Raw genomic sequence first — 22,806 nt, 5'->3', positions numbered from 1 at the left:
CAGATTTTTTTGGTCGAGTAACAGTATGTAGGGAGCTCAATCTGCAAGACAAGATTATGCCAGACTCTTTCTTTGCGTCGACAAAAAACCGGAAGCGGAAGCGGTCTGTCAGCACGGCCGAGGGAGCTAGGGGAGCTAAGAAAATCCTGCGCAAGGGCAAATCTAGTTCTCAAGACACAAAACTTATCAATGCAAGCGCAAGGAGGGGGGTGAGAGGAGCCGCAGATGAAGAATTGAACTCGGACAGAACAGATTCGGAGGGTGGCGTAATAGATGACATCGACTTACGTGCAGACGTCCAGCCCGAGACCAGCGGTGACGAAGATGAACAGGAAACTCCTGCGGAAAAGCGGTTACGATTGGCAAAGCTCTACCTGGAAAGTGTGAAGGATGGTCTAGGCAAGTACAGTTGGACTGAATTTGTGTTCTGAGTTTGCTGATGTTATGGGAATCAGCCGAGGGAGAATTTGATGCTGCTGAGATCGATAGAGAGCTAATATCAGAACGACTGCGACAAGACGTCCTGGAGCATTCTGGCAAAGTTCACCTCTTCGTGGCAGACTTTGTTAGTATTTTTTAATTTTCTGTGATAGTCTAGCTGACGTAGTTTTCGACAGTATGATTTCACTTCAACGTCATCCCTACGATGCAGGGGTCACCGTTTCTCTGTCACTTCTGCTGTCGCATCGGACGACGCCCAGTTTCTATACACATCAGGGAAAGAGGGAACCATAAATAAGTGGTCTCTCCAGTCTGGGAAAAATATTGCGACGTTCTATAAACAACGCATTTCCAAAGGCAAAGAGAAGGCGCTCCCTCAAGATATTCAAGGGCACACGGACGAGATCCTTTCTCTCGCCGTAAGTAGTGATGGTCGATACCTCGCCAGTGGATCTAAAGATAGGAGAGTGGGCGTATGGGATGTAGAGAAGGATAAATGGGTGAAAGGCTTTGGAGGACACAAGGATTCGGTTTCAGTATGTATGTCCTATGTGCATGATGTATACAATGCTAACATTGTATTCACCTCTAGAGTGTTGCATTCCGGAAAGGCACACAACAATTGTATACTGGCTCGTTTGATCGGACTGTCAAACTATTCGATCTCTCAGCAATGGGATATGTAGAAACGCTATTTGGACATCAAGATACCATTCTCTGCCTGGATGCTCTCCGAGGAGAGACCGCTGTTACTGCTGGAGCGAGAGATCGAACGATCCGATTCTGGAAAATTGCAGATGAGAGTCAGTTGGTCTTTCGTGGCGGTGGAAAAAGTGCAATACGGGAATTGCTTGAAGGAGGCGCGTTCGAAGGCCACGAGGATGAGGAACACATGAATGGGGTGGAGGTTGATGGTCCGAAATCAAACAAAAGTAAGGAAAAGATGAAAGAGAGCAGATACGCGGAAGGGAGTATCGAATGTGTCGCAATGATTGATGAAACTACGTTTGTGAGCGGGGGAGATACTGGGTATGTTGCTCGACGTCCTATGAATCATACCACTGAATGCCACCTGAAGCTCAATATGTCTTTGGAACACCCAAAAGAAAAAACCTGTTTATACACAGACAGTGTGCCATGGGTTCCACGAAGTACAGTCCACGACCGAGGGACTTGTGCGAACACCCCGCTGGATAACGGCCGTTGCATCACTGCGCTATTCAGACATGTTTGTTTCCGGTAAATCCATTCCTTATTATTGTCATTACAGCGACGTTGCTCAGTTCAATTCCAAGGCTCATGGGATGGCGATGTACGATTTTGGAAGCTCGACCAAAAAATCAGATCATTCTCACTGGTTGGGTCGATACCTGGGCCCGGTGTTGTCAACTCCCTACAACTTCTCGTCTTACCCAAAGGCGCATTGGACAATGCTTCTTGGAGAGAAAAGGAACAGCGGTCTTCCACAAAGAGCTCAGTTCAGCCTACATTATTAGTTGTGGGATTAGGACAGGAGCATCGCTTGGGACGGTGGTTGAGCATGAAGGGGGAGGGAGTCACGAATGCGACAACAGTTCACATCATATATCCTCGGACAAAGACAACGCCGAACCTTTAGGGCCTTAACGTTGACATTATCGCCTACAAAACGAGACTTGAGGTCTTTCTAGTCTACATAGTACACTCAGGGGCTAAAATTAAGCAGCGTCGTGACGGTGTGACAATATTTAGAACCACGCGACGCGACGCGTTTAACTGAGTGGCACTCTACTTGCAGTCTTGCACGTCGTTCTCGTCGACTGACACGGTACATACAAAAGTCTTCAGACGTCGACAATCTCGACGACTTTGTCCTTCATATCATGTCAGACAACGAGGCACCACCAGCGACAACTCGCAATGCCTGTACGCCTGTCTCGCTAGCATAGCCTACTTATTCACTCACAGCATTGAGTCAGACCAGGAGGATATTATAAAGATACTGGTTGCAACGGACAATCACATTGGATATCTTGAGCGTGACCCAATTCGTGGCCAGGACTCTATCAACACATTCAAGGAAATTCTTCAGCTTGCTGTCAAGCACGATGTTCGTGCTATCCCTCCTAATTTATTTTCTTTCCTAGAAATGTTTCCAGGTCGATATGATTTTACTCGGCGGAGATCTATTTCACGAAAACCGCCCGTCACGCGACTGCTTATACCAGGTTATGGCTCTTCTCCGGGAGTATACACTTGGTGACAAGCCTGTTCAACTTGAGCTCCTTAGCAATCCGGATGACGGGCAAGCAGAGGGATACAGGTACTTTCGAATTTGTCTTGATCTCCTTGAACGAATGATCACAACCCTCAGCTTTCCAGCGGTTAACTATGAAGACCCAAATCTCAATGTTGCCATTCCCGTCTTCAGCATTCACGGTAACCACGACGATCCACAAGGTGCTGGGCCTGTAAGCTGTATTCCATCCCATATATCCTTATTACTCGGAACCTAGTCCTTCCTTGTTCCCTTTGCACTAATCCCCTCCTTCGCCTCTTACACGTGAGCACTCATTTACATTTAACAGCAAGGTGCTCTCTGTGCGCTCGATGTCCTCTCTGTAGTCAGGGCTCATAAACTACATGGGCAAGTTTGACCTCCCACTATCCAGCGCGTCGAACCCCAACCCTGTAGAAAATGATTCGGGTATGCTCACGTTCTGCATGCGTGGTGACTCGACACTGATTTTTGTTTTCCTTGCTTTTGTTATATCTCTTCTTCGCGCGATATGAACTATGTCTCCATTGAATAATCACGAAACGATACTCAGGTATATCTATCCGCCCTGTTCTTCTTCGCAAGGGTCAAACTCGCCTTGGACTGTATGGAGTTGGCAATGTCAAAGATGCACGCATGCACTTCGAACTCCGCAGCAATCGTGTGCGGATGTACATGCCTGGCGACAAGGAAGATTGGTTCAACGTCCTTGTGGTGCACCAAAATCGGTACGCGAATATTGTCCCCTGCCTATGCGTCGTACTTAGTTCATTACTTCGCGTGTCTTTGCTCTTGCGTATTCGTTTTCCTGCGTCCTTCCGTTCCTCAAACTGATAATCAACACTCATTGGTAGTGTTCCCCACCCTCCAACTCCAGCTGTACCAGAAGGCCTCTTCGACGACTGTATCGACCTCGTCGTTTGGGGCCATGAGCACGATTGCCGCATTGTACCTGAGCCCGTCGCTGGTCGTCCATACCATATCACGCAGCCCGGATCGAGTGTGGCTACGAGTTTGGGTGAGGGTGAGGGATTGGAGAAGTAAGTGTCAGGCACTTCCCGGATTTCCTTTAACTCACCATCCCTTCCGTATCTAATTTGCTTTTGGGCCCTCGAACACCATAAATCTTGTGATAAAGGCACGTTGCCCTGCTCCAAATCCATAACAAAGAATTCGAGCTTAAACCTCTTCCTTTGCGTACCGTACGTCCGTTTATGTTGGGTGACATTTTTCTCGCGGAGGCGGCAGAGGAGGAGGGATTCGATGTGAGCGACCAAATTGCTGTGGGGAAGTTTTTGAGAGCAAGGGTGGGTCCCTTTTCGTTCTCACTCAGGCCTGGTGTGTAGGTTGCGGACTCACTGCATGACCCAGGTAAACGCTCTCATTGACCAAGCGAACCAGTTATGGGACGAGCGCAATGCGCACGCGGTGGAAGAAGGCGAAGTGGAGCTCCCACGTATGCTGCCGCTTGTAAGACTCAAGGTCCGTTGATCTATCCCTCTACATACTGCGATACAGAATAGGCAGGCCGCACCCATATCGATACTCACCATTGATAGGTCGACACCACTAATGTTCCCGCAATGTCCAATCCCATCCGATTCGGCCAAGAATTTACTGGACGGATTGCAAACCCACGCGACGTGCTCTCTTTCCACCGATCCAAAGCTCGCTCATCAGCCTCCCGTACCGCGACCTCTGTGGACCAGCCCGAACTGTCCATCGACGATCCAGACCTTACGACGAGCGAAAAACTAGCGAAAGTTCGCGTGCAAACATTGGTACAGGAGTATTTAGCGGCGCAGGAGCTGCAGGTCCTCGGTGAGGCAGGGATGAACGAGGCGATTAGGATGTTTGTAGAAAAGGATGACGGGTGGGCTATACAGACGTGAGTGTTATTTTGTGTTTTCAGGATGTTTTTCTTCGAGGCCTGATCATGCCGCGCATGCTGTTCTGATGTCATCACTCTGTCCTACTTCGATTCACTGTGCTAATATTATGGGCTCATGTAGACACGTCTCAAGCGCCCTGCGCGCGCTCATGAAAGGCGTACAGGAGAATGGGGAAGTAGATGAAGAGGAGCTAGATGACGTTGTACGTGTCTAAGCTTCCTTTTTAACTATTTGCTGAATCCAAGTTGTTTTATGTAGCTTGTCAAACTGAAGGAGCAGCACAACCAGGAGTACCTAGAAAAAGCAAAGATGGGGAAGACAGGCAAGGGAAAGGTGGGTTCGAAGTTGACCCCGTGAAACCGCACCTCATACCACGCTTTAGGGCAAAGAAAAAGCTTCCGCAGCGGACTCCGACGCCGACTCAATGCTCATGGACGTCGATATCGGGGAAGAGGACGGATCAGATTTTGACGAACCCGTGCCCCCTCCGAAAAAAAGAAAGCTGCACCCGCGAAAAAGGCTGCACCAGCAAAGAAGGGGAGGGGGAAAAAGGCTGTTGCTGTGAGTTTACGAACTATGATATGGTACACGAAGTGCTGACTAGAGTTAACGCAGAGTGAATCTGAGGAAGTCACAGAATTAGACGAAAATGACGATGAGGAAGATGAAGCACCACCGAAAGTTACCAAGAGGACAAATCGTGCCGCGGTATTGAGGTTGGTTCCGGTCATGTTCTGAGTCCTCATCACTAAAACCTACCTTGACCCCAGTCAACCCGCAAAGAAAGCTCCTGCGAAGAAGACGACGACGACGCAAGGGAAGGCATCGTCGTCAGGACAGGGCACATTGAGTTTCGCGCCGTCAGGGCGGTCCTCTACACGGACCGCGGCAGCACGGGCAAAGGGCAAAATGGCCAATGTGGTAAGTCACATTGCAGTATTTTTCAGACTTAACTCGACTGATTCTGTGATTTGTAGGTCGAGGTAGATAGCGATTGATTTCACAGTTCGGCATGTTTTGTGTTCTCAAGCTGAATACACTAAGAGAATGGCATCGTCGTATTTATTATCAGATTACCAAATCTGGCGCACTGGGCACGCAGGTACAACTGATGGGTACGTTTATGGAATAGAAGCTTCGGACAAGGACGTGCGGTCATAAGTTTAAGCTGCTCATTATTCTCGGAATAAACAATTCTACCTAGTTTGCCTACTGCGAGTCGCGTAAGGTTTTGCCTTTTCAAAGGCTCCAAATCGAATTCAGAGAGCCGTTCTCAGTGACTAACAACTCCCACCGATATCCGGTTGCCGATAGGCTCACGCCCGGCGCTCGTCTACCGGCCGTTCATTCGTTTCATTCACCCTGAACGTGCCCTCTGAAAGTCCCAATGCATGTGACCCTAGGCGATCTGCCGCCTGAGATCTTACTCCTCATAATCGCATACACACTCGCCAGTGGATCCATCCCAAGCAACATCCTGTGCGTTAACCATCAGTTCCGCAGCGCCGGCGTGGAATGGCTTTATAGGAACTTGTGCTTTCGCTCTTCAGAGCAGCTAAGGCTTTTTGCACAGACAGGCGATAATGCGGGGGTGGTGCTGCGCTCAGTGACAGTCGACTTGACAGGCAAGTTTGCGAGATCAGATGTCTGGCAGCATCTTCGCGAAGCGTTGTGCAGGTGTCGCGATCGTACTGAGAAACTGGGGCTGGGGCAGAAGCAGATCCTATTGGAGGCTCTTTGCCTGAGACTCCATTCATACGCGCGGGATACCAGCCACCATGTGTTCGAGGAGGCACTGTCTGTTGCCAAGTGAGTAGATAATAATGGATGTCTTCCCAGAGGAGCATCGCCCTGATCAAAAAAAATTGTACTTTATAGTCCCCGAGTATTTCGGTGGACCGGACCCGATCCAGATCACCACTTCTCCACTGCAGTGCGTGCATTTCAAAAATCTTGGGTGAAGTCTAACGGGAAAATTCAAGATTGTCGCGCCTGTAGCAAGCCGCCTATGTAGAATATTTGGCACCTGGTCAAACATTCAAGATATCACGGTCACCAACATCACCTTCTCCGTTGACCCGGACAATTCGGTGCCATTACTCCCAGAGATTCCCGGTCTTCGCACTCTCTATGTGGGTCAGGCGACATTCCTGAGTGCAGGGTCTGTTGCAGCAATTTTCTGTATCAATAGAATGCCGAGCCTGGAGAGGGTGAGACTAGTGGATACCTACTGTGAGAGTATCTGGGGCTCCAGAATTCGAAGGTCGGATATCGAGAAGGCAGCCCAAATCATTATGCTTCCTCAAGATGAGGTACAGTACGGATGTGTACTTTTACGCATTCGGAAGCTACTTACATGCGAGAAGAAGACGGAGCGCATCATTGGAGGGGATCGGGTGGAAGGTAGTATCTTTCTGGTTTGAGCGCACCGATGTAGAGGTAGAAATAGAAATACACGCAGACAGAAGGAGACGGCGATAGTACATTGCAGTACACATTGCCAGGGAGAACATTATATCTCGACTTCTCGAATACCGTCTTTGTCAACTACTTTGACCTTGTATTTGCCTGGATTAACCACCAGACGCTTCGACACCTCGTTGATGCAACGTTTCAGGGTGGCAAGACCCTCTTCCAGGGATGCTTCTGGATCATGGTAACTATGTAAGAGTGGTCAGCGCACCATTACACTAAGTAGCAAGAGAGAAGGAACTGGTAGACCGAGATAGAGAATCACAGTAAGGAGCAACAACGTACCGGTCAAGCAAACTCAGAGCGAAGTAACTACCATATCCATGCGCAGCAAATGGCACTTCCACTACTGTCCCCATGTAATCAATCCAATACAAGTTCGGTGTGTGCGAGGACGTGTCATATCCGCCCAGCAACAAGTTGACTGAATACGCGTTTCGTGATCTCAGAGATTCCGCTATTGAACGGCGGATCCAGGACGCGGCCGCGGCTGGGCGAAGAGGATACAGATTACGGATTTGGTACAGACGAATGTTGCGCTCGACGTATTCAGCGAACTGGACAGTGTCACCTATTTCAAGTGCGTATTGTCAGAAATAATGAAATGGTCATGCCAGGTTTGTGCTGACCTGGTTCACCCGAGTACGCCATGAGAAGATGAGGACTGAGCTCCTTGATTTTGTCTTGGTCAATCTGCATCTTGACAATGGATCGGGCGGCAGTAGTGTCAGCAGCTACGATCACGTAGCCCTTGCCAGTTAACGCAAACGACGTTTCCATGTTGTACTTGTGGTGGTTCGAATGAGGCTTAAGGACGCGTACTTGGAGGACACGACGCGCGTCACATTCAATTTTTGCCTAATTTGTTAGCCAACTCCCTTAGCATTGAAAATGCCAGAAATAATGGTTGCCCTAACAGGTCTGCCCACATATTAGTACCTATCAGTAGGCCCTAGAGGGAACTACTTAGCCTTAACCAACCAACCACTTGAAACACCCTAAATTTATCTAGGCAGGCAGCGGCATGCAGGCCCTTCAAATCCCTGAAAACTCCTGCGCTCTACCGGTTCACCGCCTTTGACATCTTCGCATGAGGCGGTCCTAGCGCATCGTCTTCGTATCCGAATCAGAAAGACGACGAGTCTTACAGAACCTCTCTTGTCTTGCTATGTAATTGCTGTGGGTCCCCGCGAGCTTCCATCCGCCCCTGTTTATGAGGTATGCCACCCTTTTTTTCCCCTTGAAAACCGATGCTGACGTTGCGATATGCGGGCTGCACGTCTCGGTATCCACAGCATTGTACTTTGTTTGTCTTCAATCAGTCAGTCACTTTCGGCAAAAAAAATGCGCGAACAGCGTCAATCATTCGTCAGTTACTCCAGGTTACTCTGCCATGCTTCCTCCCCTCGCATAAGCAAGCGAAACCGGACCCTTATTCTGAATTCCCCTGTCGCAGTTCTCCGTGGTCGGTCGCCGAGGGGTTCGGGGACGCCTCTGGACATCCATCACGGTCAGTCTATTTTCATCTGTTCCCCTCTGTTCCCCTTCGTACATCTAAGCTCATCTCCGACCCTGTGAGATGGAATTAATGACATTTCGCGTTTGACTGTAACTAAGCTTTTCTGATCATACTGGCAAGACTGTTCAATCGTGAGAGCTGTGGTGAGGACAATATGCGAATTCGAAGAATAACCCATATTGTGCGTGGCAGCTTTCCTAGGCCAACCACCACTTTGAAGATGAACCTCGTCCCCGACGCCTTAACACGTGTACCTTCACATATGTAAGCAGTACCCATGACCCATATCCGCGTTTCAAACAGCCTCTTCGAGCATTCAACTACTTCTTGAAGGCTGGTGACCGAAAACAGCTGCAGTTAAACCTCAACAGGAAATTCCACCTTCAATGACAATCAATATTTAGCGCTAGCAATTGTAGTGAAGTAGGTTATTTATCATATTCCTAACAAAGTTAAGATGCGCACGACCAGTCTGCTTGGAGAACATGGGGATCTCCTTCAGAACAACCAAATTTGCCTGCAATCTGAATATTAAACCTAAAGCTTGGAGTTTGAAAAGGAGCTGTTTTTTTATGCATAGCTTATCGTGTCATATCACGGGTTCACTATCTACCAGTTATCTGCCTTACGTTTTGGCACTAACCTCGCTTCCGCTATGCCCTGGTACTCAATCGTTGACACTGTTCAGTCTGTACTTTACATTGCAGGTAGCCAACCACTTTGTGCTGAAATTGCAATCGTGTAATGCAGTAACCATGTCGAAGGACACCATTTCCTTCTGATACAATGCGTTTGCAGGCCAGTGGCGACCGAAGACAGGAAGACTCGGAGATAGTACCCCTGTTGCGATTCCGTTGATGAAAAGAAGTTGTGAAGCATTAACTTGAGGAGACGTTGACGTGAGGATTCATGACTGACCGTAAGACACCGGGTTCCCTCGACAGAAGATGCTAGGGTCAGTGTGTGATTGAGAATCAGATAACCGCCTTCGATCGTCATGTATTGAACCTGAAGCCTTGTTCCGCCCGTTTAGTGCCTTGACTCCCTAAAAACTGGTAGTTGATCTACATCTATCGATGGTCCACGCGGATCTTGGGGACAGCCTTGGTGAATTTGTCGGAAAAAAATGTCCAGGAGTCAACCAGGTGATTCACACGTTCTTTCTTTCTAACTCAGTTCCGCCGGTCTCACAGCGCTCGTCGCCTCAACGTGGCCATCTTCAACTTGGGAATTCGTTGGGTGGATCCCCCAGAATTAGGAAGCTCTTGCGCAACGAAGACTGAGCACATAGCTATTTCAAAATTCTCGTGACGGTATCTTGCAAATTGTAGGCTCACATTTCTCATGGCCCCAATGATAATCAGATCACTGTTTGGGTTGGCTCTGCTGAAATTTGAATGTTGTGTTCTCTGTAAAGATAAAGTTGGCCCATCAATGGAATCTGGGTGTACCCTGACCATCAGTACGTGACGTACATAATATAATTTCGCCAATAGCTCGACCCATGGCCTGACTGTCGGATTCACAGGGAACTCGTTGCATCCCTGGTTTCACTCCAATTAAGACTCACGTGGATCACGAGATCTTCCAGACTTAGCGTGTCACTCAACCTGGTATCGGGAGACTGACAACCAGTTCAAAGCCGCATCAAGAAGTTTGCTCAAAACACGCCAGGCTTCTCATTACGCCAGCAATACTAATTTAAATATAGCCGAGCGAAAGTCTTGATGTGGGTCAAGACATTCGATAAATATCGGGTCCTCGTTTGAGGTATGCCAACTTACCGAGCCTCTGTCAAGTTGAATCATGCCTTCTACTAGGTCATCTCCCGTTTATGCCAGCTCCGCCTCTCCTGCTTATGAGTCATATACTCCTTCCTCTTCTTCATCCTCTTCCGAGAACATCATCTACAGCGGCACATCCTCCTCCTACACACCACCGCGCAAGGCATGGGTAGACCCCAAGAGCTTGGCCAACGGTGGGGATGCATCCCAGATACAGGGCAATGTATCTTCCTACGTCAAGCAACTTATCCTCAATACATTCATGGCGTACGGGGCCGGTGACGAACACTGTTTTGGTCATTCCGTTGCCAAGGCAGTGAAGTTCATTGACATCAGCGCCCATGAAAGCTACGAAAAACAAGGTCGCATGGAGGCAACGACCGTTGCAGAAGTTCTTGTTTCAAAAAGTATGTCAGCGTGTACGAGGCACGGTCAGGGAGTACTCACAAGTTGCTTAGGCATGTTGAATGGCGCGGGAATGCTCCATGGAGGTTGTGTGGCGTTTCTGATTGACAAGTCAGTATGATGTAGTCTGATGCTCTTCGGGATGTTCTGATAGACTACTATAGCTGCTGCAGCACTCCGTTGGTTGCTCTGGGACTCATACAAAACATTAATGGAGTGGGAGTCACTCAGGCGATGAACATTATGTTCCACTCCCCTGCACCAGCGTACGTTAGTATGGCCAATTCCTATTGCTACTCACTCACTCTTATCACTAGTGGATCGTGTTTGCGTATCACCAGCACTTCAGTCGCTATGGGTAGCCGAATCATGAGCGCTCGATGCGAGGTTTGTTTTCTTGATCAATTGATTGACGATTGATTAATCAATTTATCCAGGTCATTAACAAGAAAACAGGCAGCGTAGTTGCCTCAGCATACCTTAACAAAATGCAACCCACCATTTCAAAGCTTTGATGGTTTCGTCTCTTTCCTGTTATAGACTCTTGGCAGACACTGTATCGAAAGCAATCTCTCCTCGCATGTACCAAACTAAGTATAATCAATAGGCTTGTACGATCATAGATACTGTATCTATTGGGATTTCATGGTGGTACATACAGGTACATAGACACATTTAGACACGATAGGTACTATCCAACAACCTAGATGGGACAGGCTGCAGTATTATTTCCAACTACAATGTGATGATATTTTCCTCCCTATGCATTTTAAAAGTCGATTCTCGATGAAGTGATTTCTAAAAGGTCACCAAGTCTTAAAGTCGCTCTCTCATATGATCCCTCCGGACCGGACGTTCAATGCATTCATAGATTTAGGAACACGAACGAACGGAGAAATCAAATAGAGACTCAGCCCGCACCGTGAGGACGCAAACATCCCTGAATAGCCCTCTCAGGATCATCCCGATTGAGTACCGTTCTTGCGGTGAGCGGTTTCCAGTTTCCTGAGGCCGATCAGAAGACTAGCGGCTATTCCCGCACCAAGCCAGGCCCGGCGGGGGACGATATTGTGGGTGCTTCGCAGAGGTTTTGATTTGTCCTATGTATGTAGTGGTAAGGCTATTGGAACAATATTTTGAAGCTCTTCAAGACCCGCCTTGAGTCGTAGCATCTATTCAATCCTTCCAATGTCATGTTTAACGCGATGCACCTCCCATCGGTGGGAATGTTTCAGTAATTGCAGTTCTCTGCTGTGAACGCCACTAAACGGATTATAATACTAAGGATAGGATTAGATACTGACCGTTATACTTTTATATATATATCTCATCGCTCATCGTGCGATAGTTTTTGATCGGGAAGACGAAGACAATGTTACAGATTATCCTGATCGAGTAATAAGATAAATCTGTGACGGCCGAAGGACCTCGAGCCGTATTCTTACCGCCATCCGTAAACAGGGTTGAGAAGCAATCGGTGATGGGATTTTACGATGATCGAAGGAGAGCAGAAATGTAGCATCGCAAGACGGCAGCCGCCAGCTTCCGCTATAAAGAACACGCGTATGACACTGGTGAGAAAGCAGAATCTTACACTAGAAGGAGAGCGGAAACGTAGCATTGCAAGATAGCAGCCGCCAGCTTCGGCTAGTGTAAAGAACACGCGTACGAGAGCGGTGAGAATGCAGAGTGCAGGCGAATCTTGGAGGCAGGAGCTGCGAGGCAGGAACCATCAGGGAATCAGAGTTAGTTGCGGAAGGTGCATGCAATGGTCAAGGACATATAGCAAGTCTGCGGGAATTGTCCTATGTTAGAATTTTGAGCGTGCATCGTTCGATAAAACTAAACCTAATGAGACATGGGGTAGGTCTGGCACACTGAATTCCGCTATCGACCCTTAGTCAACGCTGAGTTTCGTTTTGAATCTGCTTCCTCGAGATACCTAATTCCATTTGATTGACATCCATGAGAAAGTGTATGAGTGGCGTTGCCCCGTTGATCAAAACGTCAGGCCACTGCCCAGCCCGACTCGGGCCCCAGAAAAAAGGGATATGCCTCCACCGAACCGCTCAACACCCAAGTTGACATTCTGACAAGGCTTCGAAAGAAGCAGTCTCAGGAAGTCGGGCATCGATGCACCAAGGGTGGTGAGAAGCCATGTGTTCACACTTGAAAGCGCACAGTCTGATAATGAATTTCCCACAAGGGATTTAGTTCAAGTAAGTTTCATGAGGTCGTTAAAGACGTGAATAAACCAAACCAAGCCGCACTACGCCACGCTTCCAGCCAATGTACACCATCAACTAGCTCGCCAATCATTGCGTCAGATGTTCAGAGTCCGCATGTCCATCACGGTACTTCTTGTCTACAGCAAGGCGTTCAGCTACCTTCTCCACCTCCCTCTTCCAATTCGTTCTGAGGCAGAGCCAAATGCCAAGGGTTGACGCGTAAAGCAGGGCAGCGGTGAGACCACACCAAAGCCCTACGAGTCGCATGTCTTGCTTGAAGGTGAGCCACAACCCAAAGGGAATCCCAATGACATAGTATGCGCTGAAGAACATGTAAGTAGACATCGAACCGAATGAGTGGATTTGACACGATTTACCTGATATTGAGTAGAGCTCCAGTGAACTGATAAGGACCGGTCAGTCAGATGACGGCCGGAGTATGGTAGAGCGCGTACCTGTTTGCCTCTAGCTCTCAATATTCCGGATGTGATAGCGCACGCAAAGTCGGGTACTTGGAACAACGCCAATATTGGCAGGATAGATGCCACAAGTGTCACGACCTCTGTGTCAATGTGAGCCATGCGTGAGGGGGTAACTTTGCTATGTGGTAATCGGACATACCAATATCGTTGTTGAATAAATAACCCCACGACTTGCGGAAAGTCAATAAAACGGCACTAGCCAGCATCTCAAAAAACAGCGTCAAACACAAGTGAGGCAGAACAAACCTAAAAAATGCTGCTATTACAGCGGAGAGCAGAATTGCTACAATTGCAGAAACTTCAGCACGCCTTGCATTCCTTTCCCCGAGAAGATTACCGATACTGTGGTTTCAGTTAGACTTGATATGCCACCCGCGCAGAACAGGAACGAACCGGACGGAGGTCGCAATACCCAGAGAAAATGGGGCTTGAAATGTGGACGAACAAGTCGACAAAAGGACTGATTGGGTTGCCAACGCTGTAGGCCCAAGGCTATATACGGAACATCAGTTTAATTCAATGATACTAGAATGTAACACTTACAGGCTAGCAGCAACTGTGAATCGAAATTCAGTGTTTCCTCTAAACAACGGACAGCAGGGAAATATACGCACGCCCGATTAGTTCCCACGACCACCACTCTGAAGCAACCTGACCTATATTGAAGATAAGTAGTCTCGGATGAACTTGGTAGCGTGCGATATTGTCTCAGCTACTCACCAACGCCGCCTAACCCAAGCTGGACAAGAAGACCTAGCGAGGTGAAGGATCGCCTTGACAGCGGATGCCAGGCGGTTCTCTCAACAAAGAAAACGCCATAGATGACAGAGGTTATTGACACAAGATTGTAGGAAACCGATGTCGCTATTGGGGCGCCGATGAAACCCAACCTGATTGGTTCTGGACCCCATACTACGGTGAACGCATAAGTGGGTGAGATGGTCAAATCCGAGCGTCAAAACACACCCAGCAGATAATTCAAAAGCACGTTGATAGGTGCTACTGCCACGATGATACGAGTCGGCGCATTGAAGAGACCTTGACGGGTATTGATGGTGAGCGTCAAATCACAGGTCAGAACAGATTCACACACCTTGAGACTGGAAATATCGGCTGACGATGCCAATTAGGACAATGATTTATAAGTTAAGAAAGCCAAGCTCACCGGGAAATACAATTGAATGCATAGGCCGGCAGACCTAACGAGGCCCATTTCAAGTAGATACCAGCGAGCCGCGCAACTTCCGGCTCTTGCCTCAGTAAAAGCAAGATAGGTTCTGCATTGCACCAAATAGCAAACATGGGCTAATAACGCAATGATTCAATAAAAAAACACGTTCGACGGGATTTGACAACTTACTATGAGTGCAACAGCCACGACAATAGCTTTGAGTAACAAATGGTAAGCAGCGAGCGAGCATCGAACAAGCAAGCAAACAAACATACTCATGCGCTGCGTCCATAGTCCAACAAGGTGTGGTTGATCAGAAGTCCAAGCCCCAGGAAGCATTGTGTCTAAGGTTGAAACGAGACCATGAATGATGCTCAGACCAGTGACGTTAGCAGTCATGAACCCAATAGTTGCGGCAGCAAGAGCGACGGTTGAGATGTGGCCTATGGAGACCACAGGACGACATTATCATGCTGTGCTCAAGGACATGGGTGCTAACAGAAGGGTTTGGTTCAACTGACAGTAAACTTGATACATGAACTCACCCAAAAACAGGCAAGGTGTACTTCAGCAAGATACATAGTTCTTCCCAGTACATTTGAACGGTGCTAGGTTCACGTCCATCACAAGGAAAGTCCACGTTCTCTCGGATGCGTGGCATCAATGGGGCTAGGAGGGGTGTGTTCTCAGTCGGCTGAAGTACACCCGGTGCTGTAGGAATGATAGTCATGGAAGGTTGCGGTGGAAGGATATACGATGAAGGAAAGCTGGTGCGCCTCACTTGCTTCCGTGATGCAAGCAAGGCATCCTCTTCACCTGTATTCTTCCTGATCGTTCAACTTGGCAGGAGAGGCTTCAAGCTCTTCCTGCGTTTCTCCTGAAAGGGGAGCAGAAAAACGAGATAGAATGGCATAGTCTTGGGGAAGGGACGATGGTGTCCCAGATAAGTGTGCCATTACTTCGACTCAGTGGTTGTTGCTAGTATACGCAACTCTGAGTCAAACAGAAAGAGCTGCTAGATTGAAGGTAAGTGTTGTCTGACATTCTACTGCACTAAACATTCACCTATTCGAATGAACTTGACTGATCTTCCGATAGGTGCTCGTTGAAAATGAGACCAAAGATAAGAGGGAAAAGCGAAGAATTTAAGTCAAAAACGTAACCCTCAGGGTCATCCGTGATTGAAGGGTTTTACATAAATTATATGTGGAGCTTCATGCCAGGTATGTCATGTGATACCTGCAGACAAATCGCAAATTTCAACTTCTGCACCGCCAATTGTCCTGCTGATTTGAGGGGACTTAAACGTTATCACAGCGTTATCAACGTTGACTCACCTGCATATAGCTAAATCACAAACTGTGCTTATAAACTTAGATTATACCGAAGAAGGAGGATGTATGTCATCACGTGACAAGGCGCGAGACGCGTCTTATTGAAATTCAACTTACTTCAACTTGGCAGCTCAGAGCGTTTGCACCCCAGTTGCGATAGCTGCTACTTGCCGGAATGGCGACAAAAAACTGCGTCTTTTCTAATACAAGGGTAGTCTCTCGTCAAGGTATCTTCCAATCACCCACTCGGAAACCTGCCAACCAAGAGGTCCGTGATTCCGAACACACTTCACGGCCACGGAAAGCGTTGGGCCACCTTCACGACACAGTGGATTCTGACAGCTCAATCGAGATATTCGAGGGTAACTTGTTCGCACAGAACAGCCTGAAGGGTACAAAGAACTTAAGTGAGAAGCAACCCAAGCCGTACGCGTCTTATAGCCTGTTCTATGACTCGAACTCAACATTTCGATACATAGAATCCACCCATTCTTTTTGGAGCAGTCCAGACGTAAAGTCGCCCTTACTTCTGCACTGTCCAAATCGAATAACCAGGTGGCAAATCTCGACGAGAACCTAAGAAGTACAGAATGCGTTGCGCTGCAACCCGATAAAGTACTGAAGAGATCCCTGAATCACACAAACACTATGGAGACTGGAATATCAAGGTCAGTTTCTCATGGCCGATCATATAACCGATGTAGATCCTTACTAGAGTTAGACGGAGAATTGCTCCGAAGAAAATGGGTGGCGACATTGACAAAGCAAAAGTATCTAACAGCGAGAATTTCACCAGTATGGCAGTGGCCCGAAGCTCAGGCCCCGGAGGGAGAATACCCGAATCTCACAAAGGAAAAGGTAGTCGAGTTACAATGTCGGGGAAGTCCGTTGCCGAAGCAACCTCCTCAATGCCTAACTTGCCTAACTACTCCTACGTGGATTACTACACTCCCTCGCCCGCTGTTGTCTACATACGCTGCGAGGATGAGGCAAACAAATTGGTTCAGACACTTGAAAGGTATGTTCACCTGTAACTGTTATCGCAAAAGCAGCACAGAAGTATTCGACTATGATCATGCCTGCTATTATAGTCCCCTTGGATTTGACCTCGAGTGGCGTGTACTATGGAATTCTGGTGCGCAGGAACGACGAACAGCACTAGTGCAACTGTGCGACAAATCAACTATCTTGCTAATCCAGGTAAGCCAAATGAAACGTGGGTTGTCCCTCAGTTATGGTCTGCTACCGCCTGAATACTTGGCTATGCGGCAGGGTTTCCAGAAAGGGTCTTGGTAAGCCCAATCAGTTCATTGATGCTGTCCCATTAACAGCCCGCAAGGAGGTGATTGAGTCGCCAAGTATCGTAAAGACAGGGGCGAACATCTACAGTGCGTAGCTTGGAGGTATGAGTTGTGATTCACCTGACGCAAACTGGTAGATGATGGCGAGAAATTGTTTCGTGACTTTGGAATCACAACCCGAGGACTCGTCGAGCTTGGTGCACTTGCGCATGTCGCAGACGATACTTTCTCTAGCATATACAAGCGACGAGTAGTCAGCCTCGCCAAGATGACTGCTATGTACCTCGAGTGCAATTTAGCGAAGAGCAAAGAGCGCACCAGTAATTGGGAGGCAGATCTGAATGATAAGATGGTGCATTGTGAGCTCCCCAACGTGATGCAGGAAAACTTCGACTATTGACATCTATCAAGATGCGGCGAATGATGCGCATGCAGCACTAATGGTACACCTGAAGCTCTTGGACTTGGCCAAAGCTGGCAACAAAGAACTTGACCCGATCCAAGTACACCAACTCAGTCGATCCACCCAGCCTAAGGGCAGGTAGTGCCAAGGTAATAGCATCACCTACGCTGCCGGAATCCAATTCGCCGAATATTCCGTCATTAGCACCAGCGCCCCCTGGCCCACAATATATGCGGGCTTACAACCTATGGCACCACCGGAATACGCCCCTTGACAAGATGTGCGACATACTGAAGACAGGTAGGCGAGTGGAGCCTCTGAAAGAGAGTACAGTGATGTATGTAATATCACTATTACGTTGTGTTCGATGCTGAATTGAAGCTTGAACAGATCATATGTGGTGGGTGCCATCCAGGCAGATACGTCGCTGCCGTTCGATATGAGTAAGCTGCTGGAGCTGGTGAAGATGGAAGCAGGAAGTTGGTCACGACATCGAGCATGGTTGATGGACGCAGAGAGGAGCGGTCGTGGATGTTGTGTGCCGCCGGGATCGCTGACCTGTTGAATAAATCAACAGGCCGACGGCGGCCTGTGCCCAGGGCTCTCGTAAGATTCTGGATGCTCAAGGGTTGGAAGCAGCGGTGGTAGCGGCGTTGTATGAAAGGTATTGCCCAGATGGTCGCAATATTGCCGAGTCTATATGTATGTGTTGTATGGTAGGGTAGAGAAGACATAGTTGCGAGGCAACCCATATTGCAGGAATTCAAGAGGGAGCGACCAGTGTCATGCATCTGGCCAAGACTAATTCCAAGACCAGCAAATGCACCCGGGAGTTCAGTGCTAGCATTGCCACGCTGTGCTGCCACGCCGTTGATTGTTCCCGCTCCAACTCCGTACTACATGAATTTTCCTACTCACGACACTCTTCTTCACTTCAGTTCATGATATAACTCTTCATACTTAAGATTCTAGGCTACCACAACACATATTCACAGTACAAACAAGTGTTATAATCCTCTCAAACGCTTCGATTGTCACGATGTCCCACAAGCATGATGCTCGTTCACAGTCGCAGAACAGCAGACTTCTCGTCGTACGTCCCAATTATCAAAAATTTCATCACTCTTCAGTGACCAGAGACTCTAACTGCAGACTGGTACAGTGCTCTTCTACCTTGTAGCAGCACTATGTGTACGTCCGTCTCTTACTTACTACCCTCCTGTTCATTAATTCCTTTGCATGCAGATGGTCATGGCGTAATTTTATCCCTCTGTTCCAATATACCAAGCTCACTCATCCGTCTTGAAACATAGGAATAAATGGGTTCTCAAAACGACTGATGCCCCGCTCTTCTTCCTCTTTTCCCAGCTTGTCATTGCTGTCATTCTTTTCATTGCCGCACATTCAACCCGCCTCTTAGTTCTGCCTTTGTATGTGGACACCCAACTTCTGATCCAACTCGCCCCAAACATTGGGTTGAATGTCGTGGGATTGAGGTATGACTCTCCCATGAATCAACAACACCAGGTTTTGACATTGGTTCATTCAGTTTCAGTAATTATACCCTCAAGTATGTCGACGCATCTGTCTATCAAGTCGCACGCGGCCTCGTCCTCCCCTTCACAGTCCTTACCTCCTACTTCTTCCTCTCTGCGCGTCCGTCCCTCCGCATTCTCTTTAGCTGTTCTATCGTTACCCTCGGTTTCTTTGTTGGTATCTTTCTCGATTCTGTCCCCATGGTTCTCGCTGGTATTGGCTTTGGTGTCGCAAGTTCCGCAATCACGGCAGTGCATAGCGTGGTCATCAAAAAGAGTCTGGATGTAGTCAAGGGTAGCGCTATGAACCTGTCATGGTATACAAATTTGTTCAGCGCGGTTGTGATGATCCCCATCATCGTATTTGCTGGCGAGGTCCCAGCGATTCAGGATTTGTTTTTCGGAGTAGGGGTTGTCCCTAAGGAAGGAGAGTTGAGTGAGTTGCAGACATTCGTTTGGGGGTCCTTTATCACGGTGGGTCTTCACACCAGCTTTGGTGATTTACGCTATTGATGACTGATGCATCTTTAGGGTGCGCTTGGCTTCATGATGAGCCTTGCTAGTCTTTTGTCTATCAAGGTCACTTCGCCCATCACACACATGGTGTCCTCCGCAGTAAGAGGCGTAGCAGCGTCTATATTGGGGATGTGGTTATTTGGAGACATCATCTCGGGGTGCGTGTTTTCTGTCTGTATCGTGCCATGTGACTGTCTCTTGCTTCCGCCTGTTGCGGGCTGCATCCTATTTTTTTTGTTGGCAAAATTCTTGTGATTCACATTTTCTGTCTACAGTGGCCGTGCCTCCTCTATTGCAATTATCCTTCTAGGGTCCGTTTACTACACGTGGGTGAAACACGTCGAATCTCAGCAAAATTCCAAGTACGACCGAGTTGCGCTGGAAGATGTAGAAGCTGGAAAGGAGTTTAGCTCAAAACCTGAGTGAGAGTATGGATTACCCGCGCACGGAGCGAACGCACATGGACGCTGATGAAATTGGACCTCACCTCAGGACAGGACATCTAATTACGAGTCGTGATACCCTGAGTATTTATTTGATTCAAAGCAGATAATGTCATAGAGGAGAGCGATACATGGATTGTTACAGCGATAAAAAGTATGCAGGACGATTGTGGTCTTCGAGCAAGATAAATTCACGTCTGAGTCGAGCAGACATCAGCTTACCTCGTGAGGGGGGACTCGGAAGCGTCCCGATGTCACAACTTTGCTCCTTCCTTTCGTTTGCGTTCCTCTTCTCTCTTCCGTCTCGCCAATAGGGCTTTACCAGCACGACTCGTAGTCTCTCGCCCGAGAGCCCTAGAAACCCACTCCCCGATTTCTGCGAGTCGAACTAGGTCAACGGGACCTACGTCCCATCGACTTTGCACCGTCTTGGCAGGCTCCCCATTACCTACAATATATCATGTGATCAGCTCACACAAGGAGAAACATGCATAGAGGGATGCTTCACCGTATGGTTCACCAATATTGCCGAATAACCTATCTCCAGTGAGAGCATAGACGACATCTTCCGTTGCAACATTACCCGTGGCACCAGGACTATACGGGCACCCTCCAAGGCCACCAACGGACGCATCGAATGTTCGCAACCCGAAGTCAAGAGCAGTCATAATATTGGCAGTCGCTGTACCATTCGTATCGTGGAACTACACAGTCCAAAAGAATATTGAATCAACCATAAGATAAGATACAAGCGAGTGAATCTTACATGTCCAGCAAGGATCCCTACATCTATTTCTTTCGCAACTTCCTCAAGCATCCCACGGATGCTAGCGGGCGTCCCTGCGCCTGTCGTATCTCCCAAGCTCACCTCGTAGCATCCCATCTGTACGAGCTCCTTCGAAACATCCCTAACCCGCCTCGGATCCACGCGTCCAGAAAAGGGACATGTGACGACTACTGAAACATACCCTCGCACCTTCAACCCAGCATCAAGAGCTCTGCGCGCAACTGGCGCAAGACGTTCGAGAGAACCTGAAACAGAGACGTTGGTATTTGCGAGAGAGAACACATCTGTCGCAGATGTGAAGATTGCGATTTCGGTGACTGGAGGTGGGGGCTTTGCGTGTGAGTTTGGAGAAGTGCTAGAGGAGAGTATGTCTAGTAGGTCGTCCAACCCCTTCTGATTTGGAACGAGCACCGAGTAACCGGTTTTCGGGAAACTGTCTATGAGAGATAAGACCTCTGCCGTGCCTGCCATCTGCGTGCCACGTCTGCATATCAGTACGAGTGTTGGAGTACTGGTAGAGACGTGCCTGAGGCACCCATTTTGGGCTCACGAAGCTGCCGGCTTCGATGTTGCGCATCCCTGCGATAGCGAGTTTATTGATGAGTTCTGCTTTGATGGGAGGTGGAATTGGCTTTGGTTCATTCTGGAGACCGTCGCGAGGCCCGACTTCGACTATCTTTACGAAGTTGGGATTGGTTGAGCTGGCGGTGCTTAGTATGGGCTGTGAGGTGGAGAAGGACTTGTGGGATGTCTTGAGGGTTGAGCGCAGGATTCGAGTGCATGAAGAGGTGACGGATGGATAACTAAGCATCGTTCAAAGTTGTAGAAAGTTGAGGCGAATAGCAACTACATAACCGGTACCTTCTCAGGAGGGGAACCATTTGCCGAATATTGATTGCTGCCGGATTGTTAGCCAGGCTAAAATATGATGTGCCTATTCTACCTAAAGGCCAATCGTCTCAAGTACCGAACTCATTGAGAGAGATAGTAAATATGAAATGGCATTGACGGGATCGTGACTCGAAAGACATCGTAGTCAAGAGGTAGTAGTATAATACTCACCCGACTGAACAGTACATGCTAATGCATGGTTACTGAATCTGCATGTACAGTGGACTTACCGTCACAGTATGACTTTGCATTCATCTAGTCCGATTCGCTGGCAAGGAGAACAATGGTATTATCTTACCGCCCACATGGTGCCAATCGGAAAGATAAGAGGGCGAATTTGCTGCCTACGAACATACAGGACATCGAGGCCTGACATGATAACGATTCAGCATACTAGGCTCACGACCAGGGACTCCGGGAGACTCGGGATATTCGTCAAGTCGTCACGTGCTACAACTTGAACCCAGGTCCCACATATACTTAGCCTAATACCTGCCGTCATCATATTTTGCTCGGTCCGCGCTCCTTCGATCAGTCTGCCCCCTTACACTTGAAGCAGCGTTGGCAAGGAGCAGCAATCAGTCCGGGTATGTGGCATGATAGAATGATAGCATCATGTTAGAAACGCAGCCCATCAGATGCGCCGGCTTGTGTGGCATGCTAAGCAGCAGCGATGACCCCCGGGACTTCGTGATGCATCAGTATGATCAACTATACTTCCGCCAAATGACTTTACTTCTCCCAAATGGCCTTAGACTTTCAATTACCACCGTTTCCACTGGCACAGATACAGCACTAGCCGCTAACAATACTATTTGGAGTCTCGCGAATCACGCACAGATACGTGAGATAAACGAGCAATTGACATTCAGTACCAATGATGATTCATGAAGAACGAGTGTCTTCTATGTCTGTATGGCTACGGATGACCGCTTGGGGCTGCTT

General features: G+C 48.3%; 10 protein-coding genes across 10 annotated transcripts; 6 read left to right on the top strand and 4 right to left on the bottom strand.

The window, feature by feature from the left end:
• Positions 1-29: 29 nt before the first annotated feature.
• Positions 30-2,181, top strand: BJ212DRAFT_1387054 (WD40 repeat-like protein). Its single transcript, XM_041336859.1, has 6 exons — positions 30-399; positions 456-565; positions 618-977; positions 1,034-1,470; positions 1,520-1,680; positions 1,737-2,181. Exons 1-6 carry the CDS (start codon positions 57-59, stop codon positions 2,057-2,059), a joined length of 1,734 nt encoding a protein of 577 aa, XP_041188102.1. The 5' UTR covers positions 30-56; the 3' UTR covers positions 2,060-2,181.
• BJ212DRAFT_1387049 (Metallo-dependent phosphatase-like protein) lies at positions 2,099-5,759 on the top strand. Its single transcript, XM_041336858.1, has 17 exons — positions 2,099-2,346; positions 2,400-2,530; positions 2,580-2,743; positions 2,795-2,891; positions 3,009-3,021; positions 3,050-3,127; positions 3,252-3,426; positions 3,553-3,738; positions 3,837-4,005; positions 4,070-4,180; positions 4,258-4,586; positions 4,711-4,792; positions 4,849-4,923; positions 4,973-5,151; positions 5,208-5,306; positions 5,361-5,511; positions 5,568-5,759. Exons 1-17 carry the CDS (start codon positions 2,304-2,306, stop codon positions 5,586-5,588), a joined length of 2,103 nt encoding a protein of 700 aa, XP_041188101.1. The 5' UTR covers positions 2,099-2,303; the 3' UTR covers positions 5,589-5,759.
• On the top strand, positions 5,622-7,303 carry BJ212DRAFT_749570 (uncharacterized protein). Its single transcript, XM_041343976.1, has 3 exons — positions 5,622-6,399; positions 6,469-6,523; positions 6,573-7,303. Exons 1-3 carry the CDS (start codon positions 5,978-5,980, stop codon positions 7,011-7,013), a joined length of 918 nt encoding a protein of 305 aa, XP_041188100.1. The 5' UTR covers positions 5,622-5,977; the 3' UTR covers positions 7,014-7,303.
• On the bottom strand, positions 7,103-7,842 carry BJ212DRAFT_1449315 (20S proteasome subunit; the record flags this gene model as incomplete). The annotated part of the gene is made up of 3 exons (XM_041338675.1): positions 7,103-7,250; positions 7,348-7,633; positions 7,692-7,842. 3 exons carry the CDS (start codon positions 7,840-7,842, stop codon positions 7,103-7,105), a joined length of 585 nt encoding a protein of 194 aa, XP_041188099.1.
• A 2,330-nt stretch (positions 7,843-10,172) lies between these two features.
• Positions 10,173-11,600, top strand: BJ212DRAFT_1387027 (uncharacterized protein). The gene is made up of 3 exons (XM_041336857.1): positions 10,173-10,772; positions 10,824-10,881; positions 10,935-11,600. The coding sequence occupies exons 1-3, from the start codon at positions 10,388-10,390 to the stop codon at positions 11,188-11,190; spliced, it is 699 nt and encodes a 232-aa protein (XP_041188098.1). The 5' UTR covers positions 10,173-10,387; the 3' UTR covers positions 11,191-11,600.
• A 1,485-nt stretch (positions 11,601-13,085) lies between these two features.
• On the bottom strand, positions 13,086-15,607 carry BJ212DRAFT_1485611 (MATE efflux family protein; the record flags this gene model as incomplete). The annotated part of the gene is made up of 16 exons (XM_041341004.1): positions 13,086-13,320; positions 13,376-13,401; positions 13,454-13,560; positions 13,620-13,675; positions 13,727-13,822; positions 13,874-13,972; positions 14,024-14,036; positions 14,095-14,136; positions 14,201-14,392; positions 14,447-14,518; positions 14,574-14,593; positions 14,646-14,785; positions 14,841-14,866; positions 14,927-15,094; positions 15,231-15,418; positions 15,468-15,607. 16 exons carry the CDS (start codon positions 15,605-15,607, stop codon positions 13,086-13,088), a joined length of 1,620 nt encoding a protein of 539 aa, XP_041188097.1.
• A 1,250-nt stretch (positions 15,608-16,857) lies between these two features.
• BJ212DRAFT_1449312 (uncharacterized protein) lies at positions 16,858-18,337 on the top strand (the record flags this gene model as incomplete). The annotated part of the gene is made up of 7 exons (XM_041338674.1): positions 16,858-17,003; positions 17,077-17,185; positions 17,325-17,373; positions 17,424-17,645; positions 17,804-18,026; positions 18,080-18,225; positions 18,267-18,337. The coding sequence occupies 7 exons, from the start codon at positions 16,858-16,860 to the stop codon at positions 18,335-18,337; spliced, it is 966 nt and encodes a 321-aa protein (XP_041188096.1).
• A 320-nt stretch (positions 18,338-18,657) lies between these two features.
• Positions 18,658-20,241, top strand: BJ212DRAFT_1387002 (uncharacterized protein). The gene is made up of 6 exons (XM_041336856.1): positions 18,658-18,782; positions 18,842-18,880; positions 18,935-18,945; positions 19,003-19,185; positions 19,239-19,698; positions 19,756-20,241. Exons 1-6 carry the CDS (start codon positions 18,729-18,731, stop codon positions 19,993-19,995), a joined length of 987 nt encoding a protein of 328 aa, XP_041188095.1. The 5' UTR covers positions 18,658-18,728; the 3' UTR covers positions 19,996-20,241.
• On the bottom strand, positions 20,242-20,887 carry BJ212DRAFT_1386996 (uncharacterized protein). The gene is made up of 3 exons (XM_041336855.1): positions 20,692-20,887; positions 20,406-20,631; positions 20,242-20,357 (listed from the first exon to the last, which is right to left on the bottom strand). The coding sequence occupies exons 1-2, from the start codon at positions 20,849-20,851 to the stop codon at positions 20,438-20,440; spliced, it is 354 nt and encodes a 117-aa protein (XP_041188094.1). The 5' UTR covers positions 20,852-20,887; the 3' UTR covers positions 20,242-20,357; positions 20,406-20,437.
• Positions 20,739-22,238, bottom strand: BJ212DRAFT_1386993 (uncharacterized protein). The gene is made up of 3 exons (XM_041336854.1): positions 21,914-22,238; positions 21,497-21,868; positions 20,739-21,441 (listed from the first exon to the last, which is right to left on the bottom strand). Exons 2-3 carry the CDS (start codon positions 21,779-21,781, stop codon positions 20,848-20,850), a joined length of 879 nt encoding a protein of 292 aa, XP_041188093.1. The 5' UTR covers positions 21,782-21,868; positions 21,914-22,238; the 3' UTR covers positions 20,739-20,847.
• Between the last annotated feature and the right edge of the window lie 568 nt (positions 22,239-22,806).

Source organism: Suillus subaureus (genome assembly GCF_016647635.1).
Source record: "Suillus subaureus strain MN1 chromosome Unknown BJ212scaffold_43, whole genome shotgun sequence".
Lineage (NCBI taxonomy): Eukaryota > Fungi > Basidiomycota > Agaricomycetes > Boletales > Suillaceae > Suillus > Suillus subaureus.
Note: the sequence above shows the minus strand (reverse complement) of the source record. Positions and strands in the feature narration are given on the sequence as shown.